The sequence below is a fragment of the Pleuronectes platessa genome, chromosome 2, assembly GCF_947347685.1.
Source record: "Pleuronectes platessa chromosome 2, fPlePla1.1, whole genome shotgun sequence".
Lineage (NCBI taxonomy): Eukaryota > Metazoa > Chordata > Actinopteri > Pleuronectiformes > Pleuronectidae > Pleuronectes > Pleuronectes platessa.
The window spans coordinates 2,759,044-2,783,448 of NC_070627.1; the positions used below are offsets into that span (position 1 = coordinate 2,759,044).

Below are 24,405 nucleotides of genomic sequence, written 5' to 3' on the forward strand. Positions count from 1 at the left end.
AGTCACAGTCAAAGACATTGATTGATTTTTCAAATATATTTGAGTTATACAACTCTTCTAAAATCATTTTTAATTCATTCTTTTTTATTAAAAAAACTTCTTGTTCTAGCTACCGGGCAGTCGTTACATTAAAATCAATGCTTCTCCAATTTAATTTGACTTGTGAAAAATGATCCTGCATTTTTTTAAATCTGAAATTCTCATGTTGAATAAGGGAATTACATTTTAGCTTATGATGATGTTCACAGAGATCCTCACACCAAGCGACACTCTCTCTCCAACGAGTTACAGAGAACAAATGACAAACCTCGAAAAAGTGGTTTTCATTTTCCTGCGATCAGATCTTCAAGATGTTTTAAAGGAGACAGATGCTTTTTCAGTTCTTCTTCCCTCCAGTGTATTATGAAGGTTGTTTATTTAACATAAGGGTGAAGGGAGCTCGTGTCCTCCACAGAAAACGCTGAAGCTCCTGAAACACCTCCGTCAGAAGTCTGGACGATACTTGTGATCCACCATATTTGCATAATATACGCCTCATGGCTACTCTGACGAAATCAGGTAAAGAGAAATTGGAGCCGAACATTTCCTACATGTGCTGATCGAGAGGTTGACCAATCACAACAGAGAGGACCACTGGCTGGCCAATCAAAGCAGACTGGGCTCTGTCAGGAGGCGGACCCTTAAAGAGACAGGAGCTAAAACCAAGTGTTTTGAGACAGAGGCTGAAAAGAGGAGCAGCAGCGATGGACAGTTTAGGAAAAGTTAGAGCATGAAAACATTTTAAATTTAATAAAATCATCAACCTGAATATGAGAAGAATATGTCTCCTTTAAATCATATTGACGACAGGACCTTTGCCACATAACTTAATTTGTCTTTTTAATTCTCACTGCCCTGAAAACCACTGACTTCTCATTTTCCACAGTTTGTACAGAGCAACTAAAAAACAGTGATGACTGGATGTTGTGATTATTGCTTTACAGAATGTAGCTAATTTGTCTGGAAATAGATTTAATATCCCTGCAACGCTGCTACTGTCAAAACAGAGTAAAACACTCTATAGGATGGTTTGATTCCGATGTCAGTTGATGAGTGTGAGAGAAACTTTCATCTGAAATATTGCCTTGAAGTTAAAACACAGAAATCACTTAGCAAATATTATTGTTTTTTCTTGTTTTCTAACTCCATTACATCTTTCACTTTATGTCTGTGAAAGGAAAATAAGCCAAAAACCAAAATCAGACAAATCTGTAAAAAATCTCGCTTAAATTGCTACATATCTATGTTTTCCTTCATTTGCATTGGTTCTAAACCCAAAGTACATAAATTAGTTTCTTCTCTTTCCGTGTAGCGTTTAGCTCATGCTTAGCCTTATCAATTTGTCTGCTAATTAATTAGACGTGTTATCAGGCATGCGGATGCTAACAGCTAATGCTACAATCGTACGGTTAACTAGCAAGGCTATCCTTTCCCTCCCTCCGAGGTTTAACATAAGTCAACTAAATCCTTATAGATTAACTTTGGCTCACTCCAAAGGACTCTAACAACCATAGAATTCACTTGTAAAAAAAATGTATCATAAAGTTGCCAAATTAAATACACACACTGTTATTCAACAAACTATAAATGTCTCTACGTTGTGCACGTTATGTTCCCTTTAAATTCCTATTTGTGTGTCCTTGTTTCTGAAATCGGTGAAACCTGACATGGGTCCAGACAGATCCTTTGTTCGGATGATGCAAAGAACATTTCATGCTTCCTCTTCCTCCCTCTCTTTCCCCTCACTCCACTCTGAGTCGTACCATGGTTAATCACCGGGTGCCTGAGGATTAGGGCTGTAATTTAGAATAAAAGAGGCTGCTTCTCCGCACAGCTCTGAACGCTGCAGTCACGTGGTTGTTGCTGTTCCCTCCTCAGGATGGCACATGCCATTAGGTAACTGAGGAAGAGGAAGGACGAAGAAGACACTTGCTGGTTGAGATTGGCACAGTAGAACCTGTTTTTTGTAATAATCGTTAGCCGAAGCCTTTTTTTAGTTTGAAAGAGGGAGGAGGAATGTTAAAAATCTACTTCTAGAGCTGCAGCTAATTGAAAAGAGTTTCAATACTACAATTAAACTGGGATATACAGCAAGTTTTCAGCCCTACACTGTCCGCCACAAGCCACTACCCCCCCCCACCCCCATGCTTTTGGAAGCAGCTGTGACGTCACGTGTCAGTGCTGCTACATGGGTACCATAACCCCCCCCCCCCCCCCCCCCCCTGCATTTGATGTAATCTGCACAACCGAGTGGAGTTCAGAGCCAATTGAAACCTGGCTGGCTCAAGACTGTTTAAAGACCAGATAGTCACACATTTCAGTGGCAAGATCTTAGAATTGTAATTCCCGTCAAATACTGTTTTAAATGCAAAAGATTAAGACAGATTCAAGATGCAACACCTGATATCTGAAGTTACAGTGTTTGCATGTTGGCCTTCTGTTGATATGCACCAATGCACATGTGAGAAAAAAAGTTCTGGGTCTTTTATATTTAATACGAATTTCAATTAATCCCTTTTGGCTCAAACAGAATCTCCTGCTGAAGTGGTTCAAACCATCAGATTTCAAATTTTGACGAGCCACCAGGTAAACTAGGGTCTTGAATCACAATTTTCCACATGAGTCGTTTTCATTCCAGCCAAACGTAACACTTCCTGATTCGACTTAAGGCTCATTGTTGCTGCATTGACGTAGGACAAGAGATGATATTTTTTTCTGGTGGTGCTGCTCTGTTTAGTCTGTTTCTTCTGTGTTCGTAAGACGGCTCCATTTGGTTCCATATCTAATGTTGAGCATAAATGAGCCTTTCAAAGTGCCCTGTCCCCCAAAATGACTATAATCACTTAAATCAGCTAATGTCTTCATCGATTGCAATGAAAATGTACAGGCCCTTCGAGCATTATGGCACATGGTCTTTTGGAACTCAGAACTTGCTTGTGAACTGAGCAGATCCACCCAGGAACCAATGGAACAGCTGGCAGTGCAGGTAAACAGCATTGTTTCTACAGTGCTAACAAACTGGGAGGATAGAAAACCAGCAGAACACCGAAGGGGCCGAATGTGTGACAGAGAACATACGAAAAACTGCTCAAGTCAATGTGTTCGAAACCAAGACGTCTCGGGTTGGTTACAACAAATGAGTCTTGTCCTTCTCTGGAAGTCTTCTTTAGTCCTGCGGCGCGCAGATGAATTCACGTACAACCGGTTGACCCCATGCTCCTGCAAACTGGGAGGCTGGTGTCTCAAACTATCTGAGGACAGTCTCCCACTCTTCCCAGTCTGGTGGATGGACAGAAAAACACTCAGGGGGCCACCCAGCCCCTTCATGAGGACACTGAAAGACAACAAGCAGTCCTGGGAGTGAGAATCAAAGGTAGCTGTGAAGAAGGCGCGTAGCTGAAGCAAAGCCGAGCCTGCGGTGTATCGTGGTCCCAACAGGATGTGATCGATGTCGGCAACTGAGCCCCCCCCCTTTGAAGTCTTCTCATTAAGTGGTGTTTTTTTGAGCAAAAAGTTCTTGTAAGTCTGAGGGGCGATCTGTTGCAACAACAAAAGAAATGTGCATCCCACGAGTCTCTGGAAAACAGGCCGACACGATATCAAAAGAAATACAGTGCGTTTCCAGGGAGCGCCAGGATTACCTACTGATTTGTAAAATAATTTCCAGATGAGGGGAGTGATTCATTCCCTGGTGTGGTTGGACTTGTCGAAGTGCCGTTGTGTAAGATACTGAACAACTACCCGCTCCAGGGGCAGTTCCCCCCCGGTCCAACCTGGAGCAGGTCGACAGGCTGTATTAAAAAATGTGTCCGAACAGCAATAGCATCTCTCAACAACTAAAAATACACATCTCTGCGTGAGTCCTAGGATCGCTCGCAACATGGCCCGATGGTGCTCTCCAGGGACATCTGGGACGAGTGGCGAATAAGTGGCGCCATTGTTGGGTCCACCATGGAGGAGGTAGGGAAGAGCTTGTACCAGCCAATCACCATCGTGCTCAGGTCCAGCTCCTCCAATAGGATTCGAGCTACACCCATGAAGCATTTGCGGTCCATTCGTCCATAGTTTCCCCAAACGATCACCTGCAAGAGAAAGTCCCAAGACAAAGGTTAATTTCCATGTCCCACAGATACATCAAAACAGTAAACCTGTAGTGTTTATAATAAATGCCATCATTATACCTTTATTATACCTGTATAAATATCACATTATCGAGAATATACTGTTCAAATCAGCAAATCTCAGTCTGCTACTCACCAAGGTCCGTAAATATAACATATAAAACCGTCAGTGGGTGATGAACAAAGTGATGAACTGACAAGGTTAAGATGATAATTACTATGATTCCAGATGGTTTGGAATCTGTTCTGACGCAGGAGTGGATCTCAGTGTTAGAGCAGCACAGAGCAGAGATGTCAGTCGGTGAATGAAGAGGGATTGTGTGTGTGTGTGTGTGTGTGTGTGTGTGTGTGTGTATGTGTTATAATGCTGATATGTGCCTGGGAACCTGTGTGAGTCTGTATGTTAGGTGTCCTCTGTCCCCTGACACCATGATCACATCAGGGCTCGATGTGAGACGGCCCCACATCTCATCAACCAGTGGACAAAATAATCAATATGTGTCTGCGTGTGTCCTCTCACGTGGCCGTCTTGTGTGTCCGTGCATTCCAGCATGCCAATTCCTCTGGTCGATGTGTGTCTGTGTGTGCGTCTGTGTGTCTGTGATTTCCACAGAGACTCAGAGGCCAAAATCTGCTTCAATCTTATTCCCTCCATCTCTAAAGAGGGAGAATCTTTCTCTCTCTCTGTCGGTCTGCGATCAGTTCAATCCCAACAAGGCCCTGACCTCAACCACTACAACTCAGGAGAGACACAGAGAGAGAGAGAGGGACGAGAAACGGGTGGAAGATGAAAAATACAGTTCTACTCTCCGGGAATTAGATCAAATCTAAAAATACGTACGGCAGTTGTGGACGGAAAGACAAAACCTGATTTATTTTGAAAAAGCGCGTGATGCATTGAAGTGAAGATGAGGACAGACGAGTGACGGATTCGGGGAAACACTGAGTGGACAGCCGCACCAGAGGGGGCACAATACTCAGACATCCTTAAGAACACACAGTAATGGTGCAGAGCGGTGACGCCGGCTGCAGCGTGTTTGAGAATCGTTCACAGAAACAACTTTACACATGACACTAAAACATTCTACGGAGGTTTAAGACACTTTAAGCCTTTTTTCGTGGACGTTGAAGTGTGTCTTATAGTTAAAAGATCAAAGGTACTTGAGCATATGTCTGATCGTGGTTTGGTCACTTTGTTCTATGAGGATGAATCTTAATGTCACAGCGTACGATGATATTCTATCTAGACACAGTGACAGTGGTTCTTTAACCAGAATAATAAAGAACGAGAGAAGAGAGATAAAAGTGACACGTTTTCATAGAAATACACTAAAACCAAGATCTATTGTTGGTTCACTTTTATTGCTTAAATTCAAATCTTCCTTTTGGCAACAATGGCTTTATTCTAAGTAAATGAAGTCTGTACTCTTACACTGACAAACACGTGTGGAAAACACAATGAAACATCATCCATTCGGAGATTAGGGAGAGGAAACGAGGAGATGGAGAGCAGAGCGGAGGAGAAGACAGCTGATAATTAGAAAGGAGGTGTTTAGCAGCTAATTACTGAGCGACAGCAGCCGAGCGTCCTCCGGCTGTTTTAGGGCTTTTTTTTCACTGAAGGCTTTAAAAACCCACGGCTCCGACCTCTGTCACTAATAATCTGCTATGAAATCTATTGTGTTCTATCAAGTGTGGTGTGAGAACACAGCAAGAAAATTCACAGTGTGCGGGTGGGTGTGTTGATAACGAGTTTCAGGAGCTTTTTGGTGATGATGGCCGACGCTCAACATTTATTATCCATAGATATTTAATATGTTGATCAACAACCACCAAGAACTAAAGGTAATACCCGATATAAGATGAATCCATGCTGACATTTTGATTAGCATGTGTCAAACATCATGTGCAGTGCATTAAAACTTGGTTTCCCCCCCCACGTGATGTGTGTGGGAGTTCAGGAAAGATTATGAATGAACTTTCTGTGTTCAAGACTTCAGCGACGCTCGGCTCTGCAAAATCAGGAAGTGACAAATTGAAAAGCGCTGCTGATTTCAGCGATTTTCATTATGCAGCATGAATGAGTTTGATGAAACTCCGAGGACAGCCGCACAGACAGCGGATAATTAAGAGGGAGGCGTTTAGTGGCTAATTACACAGAGGAAGGATCAGTGGAGCCGCCTGAGGCAGAGGCCTCTGCACCCAGCGAGGAAACACAGCTTAAAACACACGCGTGGTGTATAAATGAAACAGCAGTAGACATTTAAATAGCTGAATAAAATAATGTATAAAAATAATACCCCAGCTGAAAAGAAAGGCAAAGAGTATAAAGGGAAAAGGTAAAGAATGTAAAGTAGTTTAAAGGAAGGAGAGAAGTGGGAGATCTCAGAATCGGCTGAGATAAAAAAAACTCTCTCATCATCGTCCTCATCCTTTTGTGACATTTCAGATCGTGAGAGCGGCTGGAGTCTGGAAATCAGCTCCACCCGTCTGTCGCTCCCTCGGGTCAGAGCCTCGCTGTGAATGTTAAACTCTCCGGCTGCGTTCTGCCGCCAGCGGGAGACACACGATCCTGCAGGAATCTGTTCACATTGAGGATCCAGAGGCGCTGGTTTGAGATCGGTAAATCATCGGTAAATGATCAGCATCATCAGATTCACTCTGTTTTCTCTGTGATACGCTCATTTTCTTATTTCTAACCTAATTCACTCTGTCTGTCACTTCCTTTTGTGCCACCGGCCTTCTTGTGCTTGTGAGATTATTTGGCGCCACAGAATTGAGGTCCCACCGATGCACGCACTCGACCAATCGCGAGTCAATCATGACGTTTCACCCTATTTTTACATCATCAAATAAGAAACTAAAACTAAAACAATCAGAAACGTAAACACGTGATAAGAACAATCTATAATGACTGAAAACCTATTACAGAAACATTCAGTTTGGTCTGATCTGCTAACATGGAGGAGGTGGGGTTTAAGACCTATACCGCGGACAGCCAAAAGGGGACGATCAAGAGTATTTGGCTTCACTTTTAAGGAGCTTTCATGTCGTCCATCTTTATTATCAGTCAAATGTTAGCATGCTACCACCATAAGCTAAGAAGGTGAACAAAGCAAACGTGTTCCCATCTTTTATAACACATTTACTTTTACCTGAAACAAGCCTTGTCTCAACTGAAGGAGAACATGTTTCATTGTGTGTCAGCGTGTTGTGTTACGTGTTGTGAAACTGTGGTGCTGAATGTGGGCGTCTCACCTGCACCACTTTCCCCTGTGGGCTCTCAGAGAAGACCAGGACCTGGTTGTAGAGCGGATCCAGACTCTTCCTCACCGACTTGGTCTTCTTCTTGGCCACGCAGCTGCCGTTCTCCAGGAGGTAAACTTTGATGTAGGCCGCTGGAACCACAAATGACAGAAAAGCTCAAGTCAGGACGCTGCAGCTCGTTTTCAAACCCACTGCACAGAATTCAGTGACGAGGTCAAAGGTCAAGGTCAAGTGGCCTTTTTGTGTGTTTTGAGCCTCTTGAAGGTGAAATCTCAAATCTGCCTTATACTTATTTGAAAAGATAATCGTAAATAGACAGAAACTAGTATTTCTAGATTTTTGCTATTACCTATGTTTCCTTTATCCTTTTCTTTTTTCATTTGCCGTATTATTATATTAATATTTTATCTTCCATATTTTATCTTCCATTTTGATGATTTTAGATTTTGTAGTCTATCATTTGCCGGCTTTGATTTTAAATGAGCTCACACGGCCAACAGCCCAAATTAGACGTATGGAAATGTTAGCAGTTGATAAAGTCTAAAATGTCTCACAGAGGAAAGTATAGGGAGATTTTTGATTTAATAAAAATCTTGAATCTCAACAACCAATCATTGGCTTCTCTGAAATCGAGACGTCCGCCCACGAGCAGCTGTGGTCAGCAGCAGCTTCTTCCCCTCGAGGAGATGATAGCGACTCTACAAAGGTTTTTTTATTAACCTGAAGTAAATCACCGCTCCGTCATTTTTCACGACATTGTGTGATCAGCTGTCAGCTTTGTGTTTTATGATTTTCACTTTGTTCCTGCACCAAGCACTCATTAAACAGCTGTGAAGAAGAAAATACAGCTTACTAATTATATTACAGTACAAACACACACAAACACACATACACACACGCACTGTAAAGCTTTATGTGCTGCACGTTGCATAAGAAGATTAGAGATTAATCCACGTTCAAATCTGGATCAAGGTTTTTCTTAGTCTTCCTGTTACCTGTAGTTTCTCTGTTCTTCTCTCACTCTTTTGTTTTCATCATATGTTCTTTCTTTCAGTTCACATTAAATACGTTCGTTTCTCTCGTCTCTTCCCTCATGTTTGTACTTTCATGTGTTTATCATATCCCCCCCCCCCCCCCCCTTCTATCTCTCTAACATAGTTTTCACCAGATATAGTTTTTGCTTGCTGATGCTGTTTTGTTCTTATGTAATTAGGATCAATGGCTGGTTTTAATATTATGCAATAATCTGAGCTTTTAGTTGTTGTTGTTGTTGTTACACAATCGCAATTACAGTAGAATATAAAAATATACAAACATCAGCACCATAGAAAATCTACATTGCTTAACAAAAGATCTATTAATGGACGGAAGAGTTTATAGACTTTGGTCTGAAACTGGTTTTGGCCACAACTCAATAACTGCAGCGATAATTATGACAATTTCTCAGACAAATGTCTTGATATGATGATGTGATATGAGATTGATGACATAATAATAATAATAATAATTTAAAAGTTGGAACTGTTTAAAGTTAAGGAATGAGCAGCTGCAATTTTCATCTTTGGTCCTGTGAGATTTTTTATTTCTTATTCATGAATTAGTCTCAATCAATGAGGAATTGTATTATTATTGAAGTATGTGTTTGCAACTTTTCATCTTTTTCTTTTTGTTGTAAATTCATTTTCTCCCTGTGTGTAGCGGACTCGTGTTTCATTTATCTCATGTGGAAACTTCCATTTTCCAACCCTTGTTGTCCCGTTGGGTCAGACTCACCTGGAGGTCCCTTCGATCCCGGTTTCATGGTGAGTCCTCTGGCCTGGACGACCTCCACCTCCAGACCTCCGTTCCTCTCCATCAGGCCGATCTCTACATCGCCTGGACGGGTGAGAACACAGGTCAATTGAGAACAGAGGAGGGTAATGTGTGTTCCATTCTGGGTAAGTGCCCTTTAAATCAGTTTTATTAGTGTGGTGTCAGTGCAAAGTCTAACATGAATACACAGTGATGAAAAATATGTATTTGTTTTGTAAAGTAGCATGTCCAGTAAACCCAGAAGGAAAAAAACATTTATATAAAGAGTAGAAAGATATTTAGAGAACAAAATAAAAGGTGTTGCTCCATCTTGAGGCGTTCCAGATTGATATAACTGGAACTAACTCGACTAAATGAACATTTCTCTGTGTCGACTCGATGCTTCAGTAACAAAGTGTTTTCTAACGTGTCCTCTGGCGTAAAACGGATCATTGTGAAACCGAACTTTTCTTCAGTCCACCCACTGAAAGTCACAGTTTCAGCAAAATGTTCCCAAAAGGACAAAGGCATTCTTTTGAAAGTGACAGAGCGCAGATGACGGCCAAGTTATTCTGGGTTCTGCCACATTATATAACACCGGAGTGGACAGCAGGTTCGGAGCGGAGCCGGTCCAGTCAGTGTCACTGTTGTCGGGCCAAGGACAGAGTCTGACTGCCAGAGAGGAACCTGACCCACTTACAGTAAATCACTGCTGCACATATCCAGAAAATATAACCTGGAAATTAATAAATGCAGGAGACGATGAGGAGGAACTTCAGCAGGACACGGCTCAGATATATGAGGCACTTTTTTGTGAAAGGAGAAGTCAACCGGTTCAGTTGGTAGCTGCAAAGTGTTGACCCTCAAAACCTGATGTTGTATTGTAGCTCAGACATGGAGGGAGGAATCTCCATCTGCATGTGTGGGTTCCTCTCGTAAATCATCCGGAAAATGTCTGAGTGAGTCCACGTGAGGACACGGCAGGAAAATGTACAGAAAATTGAGCGAGTAGACGTGTTGATGAAGTTTCTATCAACTGACAGACACGAAACTAGAAGACTACGAACGTGTCAGGCTTGAAAACGAGGTGTCACACATGTTGGAAGCTGAATATCATGTCACCATTTAACTGGACAGGTCCCGACTCACGGCTCTAACACGTAGAAGACGCCAATAAAGACGTCAACTACGAGATTCGAGACCTTTGGGCAATAAGAACCTCAGCCAGTGTTAATATGTAAAAGTCCACAAATCCAGGAAATGTCTCGAAAGTTGGGTCCACACATTTTCTGGAGTTCATGTATAAAAACAGCTCATGTTTGCAATTTTCTTTTCCCAGAAACCAATCATACAATCTACTTCAAACTTGGCAGGTGTGTTCAGACATGTGACACATTCAATATTAATACATTTAGAGAAAAACAGGCGCCCGGGCTCTGCAGCAGCCGCAGCTCGGACTCATCGACATAAGAGGCTCCGTCAATCACAATCACATTCTCGATGACTTCACGTCTGGAACTCGGCTGCATCGGGCACGAGGCAGCGAATCCATCAGTCCAAGCCAGAACAAGAGTTCCACCGATGTGTCACCAGAGCTACAGCAGATCCCTTGATTTCCCTCGGGATCAATAAAGTATTTTTCTGTCGATCTCATGGCTCCACACGAGCACTTGAGGTGACAGCACATTTATTAATGTGTGGAACGTGTTTCTGTCGGTCGTCACAACTTGAACATTTAATTTTCCTTAAAGTTTGCTGATCATCCAGAGTGTGGAAGTCTTTTAGACACAGATCAAACGTTGTGGTTCTCTATAAACTGTCAATTAATCAATCTTTAATCGATACCGTTTATCCCTCGAGGGTCGCAGGGAGGGGGGGGGGGGAGGGGGCTACACCCAAGACAGATCGCCAGTGTGTCACAGGGCCGACATACAGTGACACGTGATTATCACTCTCACATTCACACCTACGGATACATTAAAGCCTCCAATCAATGGTTTAGACTTTTGAGTCTATAGAGATACAGTAATTATAAGAACTAGATGAGAGTCTGACTGTTGGACTTGAACATAAAGCTTCTCTCTGTTGAGGAGGGAACAGGAACGTCCTCTCTCACCCATGGAGTTGGTCGCCAGCGTCTGTCGCCCGACGAACTGGGCGGGTCCCATCCCATCCAGGAAGTCACTGAACTGAGCATCAGACGCCAGACACATGCCGCTGTAGTTCAGGCTGCAGAGACAAAGAGACAAAGAGACAAAGAGACAAAGAGACGGATGGTTAAAGACATGTCCGGGACTCGCAGGTCTTCAGTCAGACAGAGACAGTGACTCAGAGACAGAGGAAACAGGAAGAGACAAAGAGACTGAGAACAACTACACTCAGCCTGTTTAACCCCCTGTGTGCTTCACTTGCATGTGTTTGTGTGTATTTGTGTATGCTTGCTTGTTTTTGTGTGTGTTTGCGTGTGTGCAAAGGAATCAGCTCAGAGTGCTTTAGTGGCAGACTGCCAGGTATACTACAACTACGTGCACGCATGTGTGTGTGTGTGTGTTTCACAGCAGTTAAAGGACAAATCCTCCCTTATATGTGATGATGCTGGTGTGTAGCATCACTCTTTGATTCCCATCATGCATCACTCCGGGGACGGGTGACCAGTAACTGTTTACCTGTGATCAGTCTTCTGCTTTAAAGGTTGTGGATTTTAACTGGGATTCATAACGTCATGGCGGACTCCTTACAGACCAGCTGACCTCCCAGAACTACTGAAATGTATAAATGATACTCTGGTGTATTTGTTTATTATTTCAGTCAAGTAGCTGCACATGATTGATTGAGGTCGGGGGGGAGCAGATAAAGACCGGAGCAGATCAGCGAGTCTTGTCCTCCTCACACTCTCTCTCTCTCCAGGGTTCTCGTCAATCTCTCATTTTCCTCTTCCTCTCCTCACGAGAATCCCTCTTGTCTTCTCCTCTCCATCTCTTTAACCTTTCTCTGCCTCGTTCATCCTTTCATGTCACATTTGGGGTTTTACGCTGCTCTGATCGGAGCGATGCACATTTAAGGAAACAGGTGAATTATTATTTAAACTGAACAGTTCCTTTACCGTGACGTCCTCACTTCATACAGTAGCTCTGTCTTCAATATTAAATGACGGGAAAAGGGGAAATTTAAATATTAACTGGATTGTTCCAGAAAACAAAGTCTCGCGGGCCGACATTTAATATTAACCTCAGAATGAGCCGCTCAGCAGAGATTACACAATAATTTACAAGGCAGCTCCTTCCTGTGTGATTAACACAAAATATCACTTAGCAAACATTAGTCATTCATGCAGACATCAGCAAACGTTAAATTATCACAGGTCATTTTCAATAATTAATATTCCCTCCATTCAGTCCATTCAGTTTCTATAGAAGTCTATGAGAACATGACTCTACTTCTCACTTGATTTAAAACGTCAATAAGTATTATTCCAAAGGAGTTTATGTCTCAATCTCTTAGTTAATAATTAGTTAATTAGTTATCAGTGTAAAATCAAATAAAAAAAGTCTGATAGTTCAAGCTTTTCAAAACCAAACCAGGAAATTAAGACAACGTCAAACAACGAGGATGTTCATTTTAAAAGAGACGATAAAGCACAGCATGCAGGTGGGCGTGGATACAGTGTGATTGACAGACGGTATCATCCAATGAGTACAGGCTCCTCCCACACCACTCCTCCAAATATGGTAACCTCTGGTTTAAAATAAACAAGATGGCGCTGGTCCAAACTCAAGGCTTCAAAACGGCAGCTCACACACCAATGGACGACAAATGTGTTGTGTGTTTTTATTCTTATGTGCATGTGTTCACTTCATGCACGTACAGTATGTGCTCTGATAAGTAAGTTAAAGTACAATGCAAATACTACATTTACATGTTAAATCCTTAGAAATTGTAATAAGATAAACAACCTTTGTGTGTGTTTGTGTGTGTGTGTGTGTAGGAGTGCGGTGACATGCAATAATTCAGGCGACATTAGCCGAGGAGTGGGTATTACTGGGTGATAAAATCCTGAGCTTTAGATTATAGTGTTGGTGTGTGAAGCACATCTGGGGATTATGCTGCTGTTTCCCAGAAAGATGATGCTGGATGTAAACTGTGCTGGAGGCAGCGCCCCCTCTGGATAAATACATTATTCACTGTCGCTGCTGCAGCTCAGAAAGACAAAACTCTTTATAATCACTTATCATCAAGTTTTTACAAATGCATGTAGGGAAGAAACTTTTTTACTGGTTTGGTTAGAGGCAGTAATGCCGAGTTTCGAATGTTTGGATGATCTGGACCAATTAAAAATAGATGTCAGCGTTGTGAGAGTGGATTTATAAACATGCATCAGTTTTCATAACTGTGAAACAATGCCAGGATTGAATATGTGTAACCAACACAAGACTCCAAGGCTTCATGTTTACTACATCGATCATAAACTAGTAACATGTTTGCCTCCGGCTTATAGATTGTATCCAGTATTTTTGCATTATATAATTTGCAATAGAATGAATTCATACATCATCATTTTGTCAGGATCTGCTCCTATAGAGGCTCCTTTGGGCTCAATGTTAGATGAACAGATGAAGCCTTCTGTCCTTACATCTGTGCACATCTTCTGAAAACGTACGTATTCAGACAAAAAGGACACTACCACCTGAAATCATGGGGGGGGGGGGGCAGCATAGCCAACATTTCAAGTGATACGACCACAGGACACGAGGACAAGACGTATTTATCACAACCTCGGAAACGTCTGACTCTAGCGCTGCCCTCTAGTGGATGTTTTTTTTATCGGTCATGACAACATAAACGACGGATGGGAGCAGCGACATTCATGAAATGGACGGATCTCTTTTTCTTTTTAGGAACTCTGTGTTTGTGTTTATTTAGGACTTTTGGAAGTTTTGGTTTAGTATTTGAACTTCCTGTTTTACTTTGTAGTTCTTAACTGATGTCTCTGGCTTGTGTTACTTTCTGTAACCGTCCTGTCTGTCTCTTCAGTGATGTGTTGCTTCACCCTGATGTGTTTCACTTGGACGCATTTGGACTCATCACACAACTCATCATTTAACATGTCAGGATAACTGAGAGAATGAAACTGAACAGTGGGCAGTTCTGAGTCATTAAGTCCAAACATGGCTGCTAGAAGCTATAATAGTGTGTCTGTATAAATTAATCACCAGCACCAGTGCACACACACACACACACATACACACACCAGCCATTCATCAATAAGTTCATAAGTGTGATTGGATGGAGTTTGCTAAACAAAGTGCTTCTTCATGCAGAGGCAGGCACAGCAAGGAGCTTTTCAACCGGTGCACGGAGCCAAACAGCTGATGGAGACATGGACGGACAAAGAGCTCACACACACATACACACACATACACACACACACACACACACACACACACACACACACAGAAACAACAATGTTGCTTGCAGACAGTAAATGCTTATGGTTCGTATTTTACGAGGATTAAAATGGTTAAAAAATGCTTCTTTGCTCTTATTTCAACTGCTCACATGCACAACTCATGCTGTAGTTTCTACGGGGGGGGGGGGGGGTGATATTGTACAACAATATTTTTACACTCAGGGGGAGAACACAGATTGTTAGTTTCCCTCTCTACATCTCTCTGTGTCTGTTTTCGTTATTATTCAGTCTTGGTTTACGAATCTGAAAATAAGCTTAAAGTGAAAAGTGATTAAAGCCTCAGTTTGATCCGGAGTTGTCATGAAACAATCGATAACTTTCACTTGTTATTCCCACACCACTGGACTTCGACACCTGGGGCCTGTTCCACAAAGCAGGATCTTTGGTTATTGGGGTAACTTCAGGTTTAGGTCAGGTTAAGCCGGATAGCAGAAAGAAATCCTGCTTCTCTTGCTTCCTCACACAGGAAGTCGTGTTCCCACTTGAGAGTAAACTGGTCATCGCTGCCATGTTTATCATTATATGGGAAAAAAACTCAACCAGATTGTCTTGCAGCATAAACAGAAAAATTTGCATTTTCCCAAAATAAAATGGCCTATTAATATTCATGCAAGCGCATTCGATGATGCAATCATCCGCTCTGAGTGTCCACCTCTCCTCTCGTTTCCCCCCCGTCACTGTTTGTCTCTGAACGCTCCTCCCAGCCCCCGTCGCTCGGGCGGACGTGTCTTGTTACGCAACTGCAGGAATTCAAGCTGGTAGCCAGGTTGGCCCTGATCTGCATGTGGCCGTGTGTGTGTTGTGTGTGTGTTTGTCTGTGTGTGTGTGTGTGTGTGTGTGTGTGTAGTGCTTCATTGCTGATGGCATAGGGCCTTTTCCACCGGGCTTTACTGTATGCTTTGTGTGTGTGTGTGTGTGTGTGTGTGTGTCTGTGTGTGTGTGTGTGTTGTACTACATTGCTGATGGCATAGGCCCTTTTCCTACGGGCTTTACTGTATGCTTTGTTTGTGTTTGTGTGTGTCTGTGTGTGTGTGTACATGAACCATAATCCAAACCCCTGCTGACTGCTTCTTTTCCATGGACGACAGGAACAAACAGTTCAGAGAGAAAAACCTTCATCGATACTAAACAGTCCTGCAGATCGATACTGCAGCGAAACACAAAGTAAAACTTTTTCCGTCCACACAAGCGTTTTGTCTCTTTATCAATTTTAATCCCCGTCAACATTAACATGCTTAAAAACACAAATCATGTGACCACTCACATGATCTCCGCTCCTGCTGGACACCTGAACTGAGGTAGATTGTAAAAAAGAACAGCTCGTCTCCTACGAACAATTTTATCTTTGTGAAATAGAGAATTAAGCTGCACAAGACTTATTATAAAAATTGGCAGTTACACTTGTAATTGATCTCCATGTTGTGTTCTACACCGGCTGAGGCTGATTTCTTCTGTGTGACAGGAGCCCTAAGAATCAGCGAAGGCTACATCGTGACTAAAAAGAGTTTCAAACTCAAATAGGCGCAGCAGCGTTTCTAAACCTTCTCTGTTCTACTGGCTCTGAAACAGTGTGAAGTGGAGTGTGATCTCCCGGCGGATCTGTAGCAGAGTTAATGTAGTTTTCAAACAAAAACTTGGATGTAGCCTGAAATTTGTTCTTCTTTCAAAAACGGTGCTGGTGCCTAAACGATGCCAGAACAAAAGCAGACCAGCTTTTTTGTTGCCCAGGCAAACCTGTCGGAACTAGATTCAGTTGTCTACAAAGTTGTGTTGATTTTGTTTACTCACTTGCCCTCGGAGCCGTAGCTGTTCATGCTGTCCTCTATGGACTCGTGGCTGGCCTGACGGACCGTCCGACTCGGCATCTCCACAGCCAGACCCGTCTCTGTGCTCCTCTGGATGCCTCCCTTCAACTTCCTGCCGTCCGTGTCCACTGTGGGTGAAACCAACACAAACACACTTGTGAAAACAGCGCAGCGCAAGTAGAGAAAACAGAATCGTCCTTGAAATGATTTGAGGTGAACTCGTTGTTATTTTAGGAACATTCCCTTCGCTGAGGAGGTTGTGTTTTCGTTGCCAGAATTAGTAAAAAAGCAACTGAACAGATTTCCTTGAAATTTTATGGAGGGTTGGGCCGTGACCCACGAAACAACCAATTAAATTCAGCCGTGGATCCGTATAAAAGACCACTTCAGAATAAATGTTCCACCGTCTCTAGGGCATTCATCAACATCTGCGTAAAATTCGGAAAATGTTTGTGTATCTGCTGTGGGGCCTCGTTTCATTGCCTCCTGCCCTCAGCAGGATTTGGTTTTGTCCTCATTGCCGTTGTGTTGTAACTGTTAATGTATTTTTCCTGCCGTGACCTCATCAGTGTCAGAGAAGGACGAGCCCGGCGATGAGAAATCACTTCAACAGGGCCGAGGACAAAAGCCCCGGATTCCTCCTCAGAGCCAAGACATACATCTTATTGCAAAATAGACCAGAGATCGATGCACGGCTCGTTTTATGGGACCGAGCTGCAAGGTGTCCTGTGTGTGTGTGCTTGTGAGTGTGTGTGAGTGTGAGAGAGAGAGTGTGTGTGCTTGTGAGTGTGTGTGAGTGTGAGAGAGAGAGTGTGTGTGTTTGTGTGTATGAGAGAGAGAGTGTGCTGATGGAGGTTAGGTTTATAATGAAGTGCTCTTACAGAAGGTCTTTGACCTTGTTTTTAGAACAGGAAGGGGAAGTTGTTTCCCTTTAATAGTGAGGACACACACACACACACAGAGACAAACACACACACACACAAACACACTCATAATCGCACACACACAGTCATGACTTCATTGACTTGCAATCATTTCCCAGAGATTTACTGTAACCTTGAGCAAAACAACTACGAAACCTTCCCCCTTATACTAATAATAACCTAAACCCAGCCCTAACCTTAACGTCAACTTCAACTTAAACCTAACTTAGGTTTTAAAGAAAAAAGTCCCCATGTGCAAGTACACACACACACACACACACACACACAGACACACACACAGTATCGAGACCATGTGACACTGTCTTCTTTAAAAGGTTGTGTGGTCTTTTTCTTTTACTCTGACTAAAAGTTAAAATCGATGAATTAAGATCCATCTTTCTGCTCCTCCCTCCTCAGCCTCCGGCTCCTGATCAATTCCAGACGATGTCGTACCGTCTCTTTCTCCTCAGACAGTTTCAATCACCTTAATGGAAAGAGAGTCGCTGGCACACGCACTCCCACACACATACATACATACAAATTACGAAGTTAGCCCTGCAGTTATTACAGAGCGACCTAGAATGGTTCTATTTCCATCGTGCTCACGTGGGACGGGCTGTTGGCAGATCTGGGTTAAAGCTCCTGTTCCCTGACTGGTTCTGTACGATCAGTGATCTCCTGAGCAGAGCTACCACTCGGCTGCTGTCAGCACGACCCGGCACAAAGGTCAATAGAACCTGGAACTACACATACTGTATATTAGTATTACGGGAAATATTCATTCCACTTTAAACTTTAATCTTCTTTTGTTTTTTGAAGCAATGTAGGTTAGTTGTCCCTCCGTCTGCTTGTGGTTTTCATTTCTTTAAAAGTCTTTGACTCCAGAGATCATTTCTACCAAAAGTGGAAATGCGGACATAAACATATTTAATGGCAGTGGCAGCCAGAAACATTATTCCATCAGCAGAATTGAGATCTGTACATGCTGTTTGCGTAAAACCACCAGATGATAATAATCCCTAGAAATCAAGTGATGCCAAGATAAAAATTATATTCTCTTGCTCAGAACGAACTATAGGACACATCTTGTAAATGTTCATTTTTGTATTATTTATATATATTTAACTGTTCAGTCTGTCACAAGGTGAAAGATTCACTTTGGCCTAACATGGGCCAAAACTGACTCAAGCTGAACGTTTACCCAGTTGAATCTGTTGTATTTAGTAGATATCTACACAAAAACATAAAGAATTATAAATTTTCTAGGTGTTTTATGTCAAGGCGACATTTTGGCTCTTCTATTTTTACAGCATATTGAACGCAGATAAATTAAAAAGCATAAAGCCGATTTCTGAACCAAAACCAAAAGGCCCCCAAATCTTGTCCCTAAATAGGATATTTTAAAGATTATCAAGCAACTAAGGAGCAACTCACAAGTTTGCATTTCAAATGATTTCATGATGCAAATGACAAAAGTCGTAAAACAATACGAACCTGCATTTACATGTTTCATCCCAAACATCCACTCGACGTTATCGTTCAGCCTGATTAACTATGAGTTGTAGAGGACGGAAGCTTAAAGCTCAACGGTTGTAAAGATTACAAGCAGCAGAAATTAGGTCAGAATGAAGTTTTAATGCTCGAGTGACCTGATGAGCAACCTGAACAGCCACATGCAGACCCCTGGAGTTGTAAAATAAACTTCCTAATCCTAATCTCGCCCCACATCTGGATTTACCAGCCACCAAATCTGCTTTGCTCTCAGCCCTGCAGCCGAATGTGCACCATTGTGTTGAGAACAGTCACGAGTCACGCTCGTCTATACCAGCATCAAAACACACACAGTTTACTCTCGTGAAACCAAACATTCATTCAGAAACACTGATTTCTTTACCTAATGATAATATCAAAAAACTGGAAACGTAGAAAATCTTTTCACTCACAGGATTAAACTAGATACAGAAAATGTTTCAATAGAGATAATAACAGTTCACAGACTTTAATAAATCCTGGAAAACATCCTCTTCTAAACTAAATACTCACAAAAAAAAAAATCTCCCTGATCTCCAGAGTATCACAGAACACGACGGCATGAACACAAAGTATGTGTAAAAACATATTCATGAACACACAAAGAAGAAAAAACACATGTTCTCTTCTCTGTTCTTCTTCTGTCTCCTTCCTCTGCTCTGCAACACACTCGTTATATAAACCTGAACTATGACTTGCTATAATTCTCCCGTTTTCATATTTTGTTGTATTGTATTTTTGTTAGTTTTTTTTTGTTTGCTTAGTATTTTATTATATATATACTTCTTTGCTTATTTTGTAGTTTCTTTCCTTCACAGTAATTTACTCTATTAATTCATCCTTTACAGAAATCACCTCATGACTTTGGATACTTCAAACTGTTATTTGTATGAATTAAAATTCAACATATATAAACTTAAAAACGTCTCAGTAAAAGGCAAATAGTGTTTTGTTAAAATACAGTAAAATGTTTGAGCTGTTTTCTGATTATCATGTTATAACCTAAATCCACAATTCCTCAGCAGCCACTAAAGTTGTCCATTTGTTTCCAAAGTAAAAGTGTTTCTGTTCAAGCATTGTGTTCATTTACATAATTTTGCGGATGTCCTCTATTCTGCAGAAACTGGCTATGCATTTACTTCTGTCAGACAAAAGTTGTTGCTGGTTTGGGAAAAACAAAAAACCTTATCCAGTATCTGTGCATCTGTCTCAACCCTGTGTTTGCTTGATAAAGTGCTCTTTTAAGAATACTAGTGGCCACAGCAGGGGTCCTACTTTGTAATAATGGTGCCACAATGCAACGCTGCACAATTTATTGGGGGTAATGAGTGAACAAGGGAATGATTCTGGACACAGCTTGTGTCTCCGGCGGTGACAGAAATAAAGACACAGTTGCCAAGGACAATGATGTGGTTACTAGGGAGACCATAGTGGAAGCTGAGCCTGTAGTGAGGACGCACAGCGGCATGTCATTTTCTACATTTCCGTGTGAGTGTGTGTCTGTGTGTGTGTGTTTGTGTTCTTGCCCTTCCAGATACTTTGACTATAAGCCCTTACAGAGTGAGGACATTTTGGCCAGTTCTCACTTTCAGGGTTAAGACTTGGTTTTGTGTTTCAGGTCAAAAATTGTTTCAGGTTTTATTTGGTTAAGATTTAAGACACAACGGCAGTGAGTGTCCCCAAAGAGAAGGAAACACAACATGGGCGAGTGTGTGTGTGTGTGTGGTGTTTGTATTTCTCAGTGTGGGGACCTAAGTCTTTTTTACACATTTTGAGGACTTGTGGTTCTTATGGGGACATAGATTAAGAAATATGTTTAGTGTCCATAAAAAAATTATCTTGCAGCCCAGATGTACACAAACACACATTCACAGACACACAACACCAACAAGAAAATGGATGTAAGTCATTGTAATGTCCTCTGAAGTCAAAGATACAACTCTGTGTGTGTGTGTGTGTATGTGTGTGTGTGTGTGTAGCCTCCTGTCACCTCTCCTCACAGGTGCTGCATTGAGTTAGGGTAAGAGTTACATAACCAACACAGCAGGTGGATAATGGCGGGAGACACATCAACCACTCGGTTCCGCTGCGACCCTTCCATGCCGCTGATGGGATATTATCTCAGTTCCATTCAATCCGATTCAACATGCTCTATCTGTCGCAGACTGAAAGGCAATCTTGCCAGGCAATCAGGATAACAGATTAGAATTTAGCAGATCAGCAGCTTGTCTTATTTACAATATTTCAACACTGATTCTCTTCATGCCCGACACTTTCCACACAACATCGGGCCTGTGGTTCCTCCTCTGTTCCTCATCTCTCTCTCTCTGTCTTTAAGCTGTTTAACATCTAGTATAGTCCCCTGTTCCAGCTAACGCAGATATTTTGCACCTAAAAAAAAGTTCCCTCTGTGTTTGTGCCTCTCATCCACGTCACTAAAACAGAGTGAACATTTTCAAAAACTCTGTTAATCGGTATCCAGGTGTCAATCACAGCATTTGGGACACATTGACATCCCAGTTTACTTTACACATCTTCACTGTTGCCTTGTATCATGAGCACGTCCCTGAAACAACAGCAATGGCAGCTTACATTGTGAATCACTGCATCACTGCACCACATTACCGACATTCACAGCCATCTGCCCAACTCAATAAAGCACTGCGGTTTCCACTGGTAATTGAGTAATCCTTAAGGTGGACTTTATCACCACCTGCTGGACAGGTATTATTTTCTAGTCGTTTTTGTGTTTTGACAAAAAGAAGGTTGTATTGACGGAGATGTTTTTCTAAAATGGAGGGGAAAATATCCACAGCATGACGAAGCCTCGGTCGCTCTGCCAGTTAATTAACAAAAAAAGGTCTCAAATGTTTTTTCTTTCGATTGTAATGCAGAGGCTAGCATCTGCTTGGAAAGCCTCGCTGGACCACTTTTTCCCGCTGTGCCCAGCTGTTGTTTATTTGTTTCCAGATGTTTCAGGTCTGGTCCCTTCACATGAAATCTGGAAGCATATGTCGCTACTCACAGGAATCAGAAAGTGTTTAAATATCCACTTTCAAGACCTGATTTCTCCCCTTTCTCAAACCTATCAGTGACTCACACCCGTGTCCTACTGAGGTCAAAACATGATTCAACATCTGCAAGAATTGATTTAATTACCATGGATGATTGTAATATTTTACTCAAACACAATCTGCTCTCCTCTGTGCTCTGTACAGGTACTTCAAGAAAAGAAAAAAATGCATGAGAAAATAACACACCTCGCTCTTAAGTTTCCTGGTGAATGTAGATCACGGTGTGCGATCCGGAGTGCCCACTGTGATGTAGCACAAAAAGTATCTGATCTGACGCACAAAAAAGTTGTGATGTAGCAATCAGAGAGCGGGGACTCATTAGTTTGTCTCCCAGCAGAGAAACATTAATGAAAGCAGAGCAGATACAAAAATAGCTGCTCCCCATTCAGCCAACACACTGACTGACAGACAGGGAGACGGTAACGAGGTGGGTCGCACCTTGTGGCCTAGTAAATGACTCAGAACTGATTTAGACCTCTGAGGAAAAAAGACCCCATGGTTTCTAGCAGCCACTTTCTAAGAGAAAGGCTACACCTAGTTAGTTGCTATTTAGTAAATTAAGATAAAGTTTATAATATTAGGTCTACAATTATATAAATGATAAAGTACGATATCCAAAGTGAAAAGTCACAGTTTTATAACAAACTTATCTGTGTAAGCTCACTAAAAAGAAAGGTGTGTGAAGGATGAATAGGATTTTAGCAAGCTTTTACATGCTACTGCATCTACAAGGAACAAAAGACAAAGTAAAAATGGGAAATTACGTTTTTTATGACATATTGGGCTATGTAAGCTAACATCAAATTTGTTAACATACTGATACACTAGGCCAAATATCCAGCAGGAATGTTTTCAGATGCTAACGCTCCAAAGTGAAAATATCCACAGATGGTTCATAAAGATGGAAGAGTCATCTCCTGTTTATAGCATCAAAGCTAATCTTTTGGTAAATAGTCATGACCTATACTGCAGCCAGGCACCAGGGGGCAATGGAGATAGGGTTAGGGTTAGGGTTAGTGTCGTTTGTGTCCTAACGATGTGGAGAGTTAAAGCATTGTCGAGTCTAGTTATTACACATTTCTATACATTTGAACAACAACCTCATATATACGAATCAGTATTTAGTATATAGATCCATAACTAGCTCACAGTGGAAGGGAGTGGGTACAGGCGGGTAATCAAAGAGCTCCTAAAGCTGCTGATGTTACTGAAGCATTGTTCAGACTCTTCTTCCTTCTCGTTTGAATTCCTTTAAGAACATTTCCAAACTCTCAAACTTCACACACACATCTGATGCTGTGTTGGCCCCTTAACCCCACACTGAGTTCGCCCTGCAAGCTAATGAAGACAGTCTGGCTGCGTCTCCTCATCTGGAGAATAAAAATAAAACATCACAATTGATTTGTGCTTGGCCTAATTTCACACACACAGTCTAGGACGAAAAGAAGACGTCTCAAAACGTTTCTTCAGGTGAGATTCAGAACTCTTCCAGACATTCATCTTCATTAAAGACATACTTGCTATTCCGCTTTCTTTAAAAAATTGTTATCTGTCATTTCTCCAAGCAGCAAGTTATCTCTCCATCTCTTGTGCCACTTACTAAAACTTTCTCTCCCTCCTAAAATCAAGCCACACAATGACGGAAACAAGGGCCGGATAATACTGCATATTGGATGAGTAAGTCGTAAAATAAAATAAAAAAATATATATACTGCAATATCCAGTGGATAAAATTGCTCTGTCACCCTGAGCCCATTCATTACAAACAGAGGGAAATTCTGGCGTAAGGTGTTCGTCAGAGTGAGACGGAGGAGGAAGAGGATCCTGGGAGGCAAAGAGAGAGTTTGGCATTCATATGAAAAATTACTTTTCCCGTTGAGGTGCTACAGCCGATGATGAGCGATGACTAAGGCCGGAGATGAATAAGAAGCAGCTTTTTAAAACCTGGCACTGAAAGTGATGGGCGAAGCAGAATGTTGCGGGCCCAGAAGATGGAGTCGGAGCTTAATTACTTTATGTGGTAACGTATGTTAATAAGAAATGCTGTATGCCAAGAAGAAGTGGTGCACAGCGGAATACCATTAGTGAAGAACCATTTCTGAGTGCTGCAAGCCAGCAGAACAAAAACAAGCCATACTACCCAGTGGAATAACTCCTGTAGGACCTCATTTCCTGATGCATCACTTCCTTGTCTACCACACAAGTACAAGAGCAAATATCCGGCCCCTTCTGACTCAGAACGTGAGGCTGGTGCTGTCTTCTCTGGAAAAGCCAAAGATACTAAAACACAACAAAACAGTGGAACTACTGGTCTTTGTATTCAAGACAGATGCTGTTGATTTTAAGTTTTCTGTTAATTTAATGTTCTATTCAAATCCTGAGGAAGAC

At 41.9% G+C, this 24,405-nt stretch overlaps 1 protein-coding gene across 1 annotated transcript; it reads right to left on the minus strand.

Moving 5' to 3' along the window:
- Nucleotides 1-2,264: 2,264 nt before the first annotated feature.
- rims4 (regulating synaptic membrane exocytosis 4) lies at nucleotides 2,265-16,967 on the minus strand. The gene is made up of 5 exons (XM_053411559.1): nucleotides 16,474-16,967; nucleotides 11,335-11,447; nucleotides 9,201-9,302; nucleotides 7,419-7,558; nucleotides 2,265-4,121 (listed from the first exon to the last, which is right to left on the minus strand). Exons 1-5 carry the CDS (start codon nucleotides 16,548-16,550, stop codon nucleotides 3,903-3,905), a joined length of 651 nt encoding a protein of 216 aa, XP_053267534.1. The 5' UTR covers nucleotides 16,551-16,967; the 3' UTR covers nucleotides 2,265-3,902.
- Nucleotides 16,968-24,405: the final 7,438 nt, after the last annotated feature.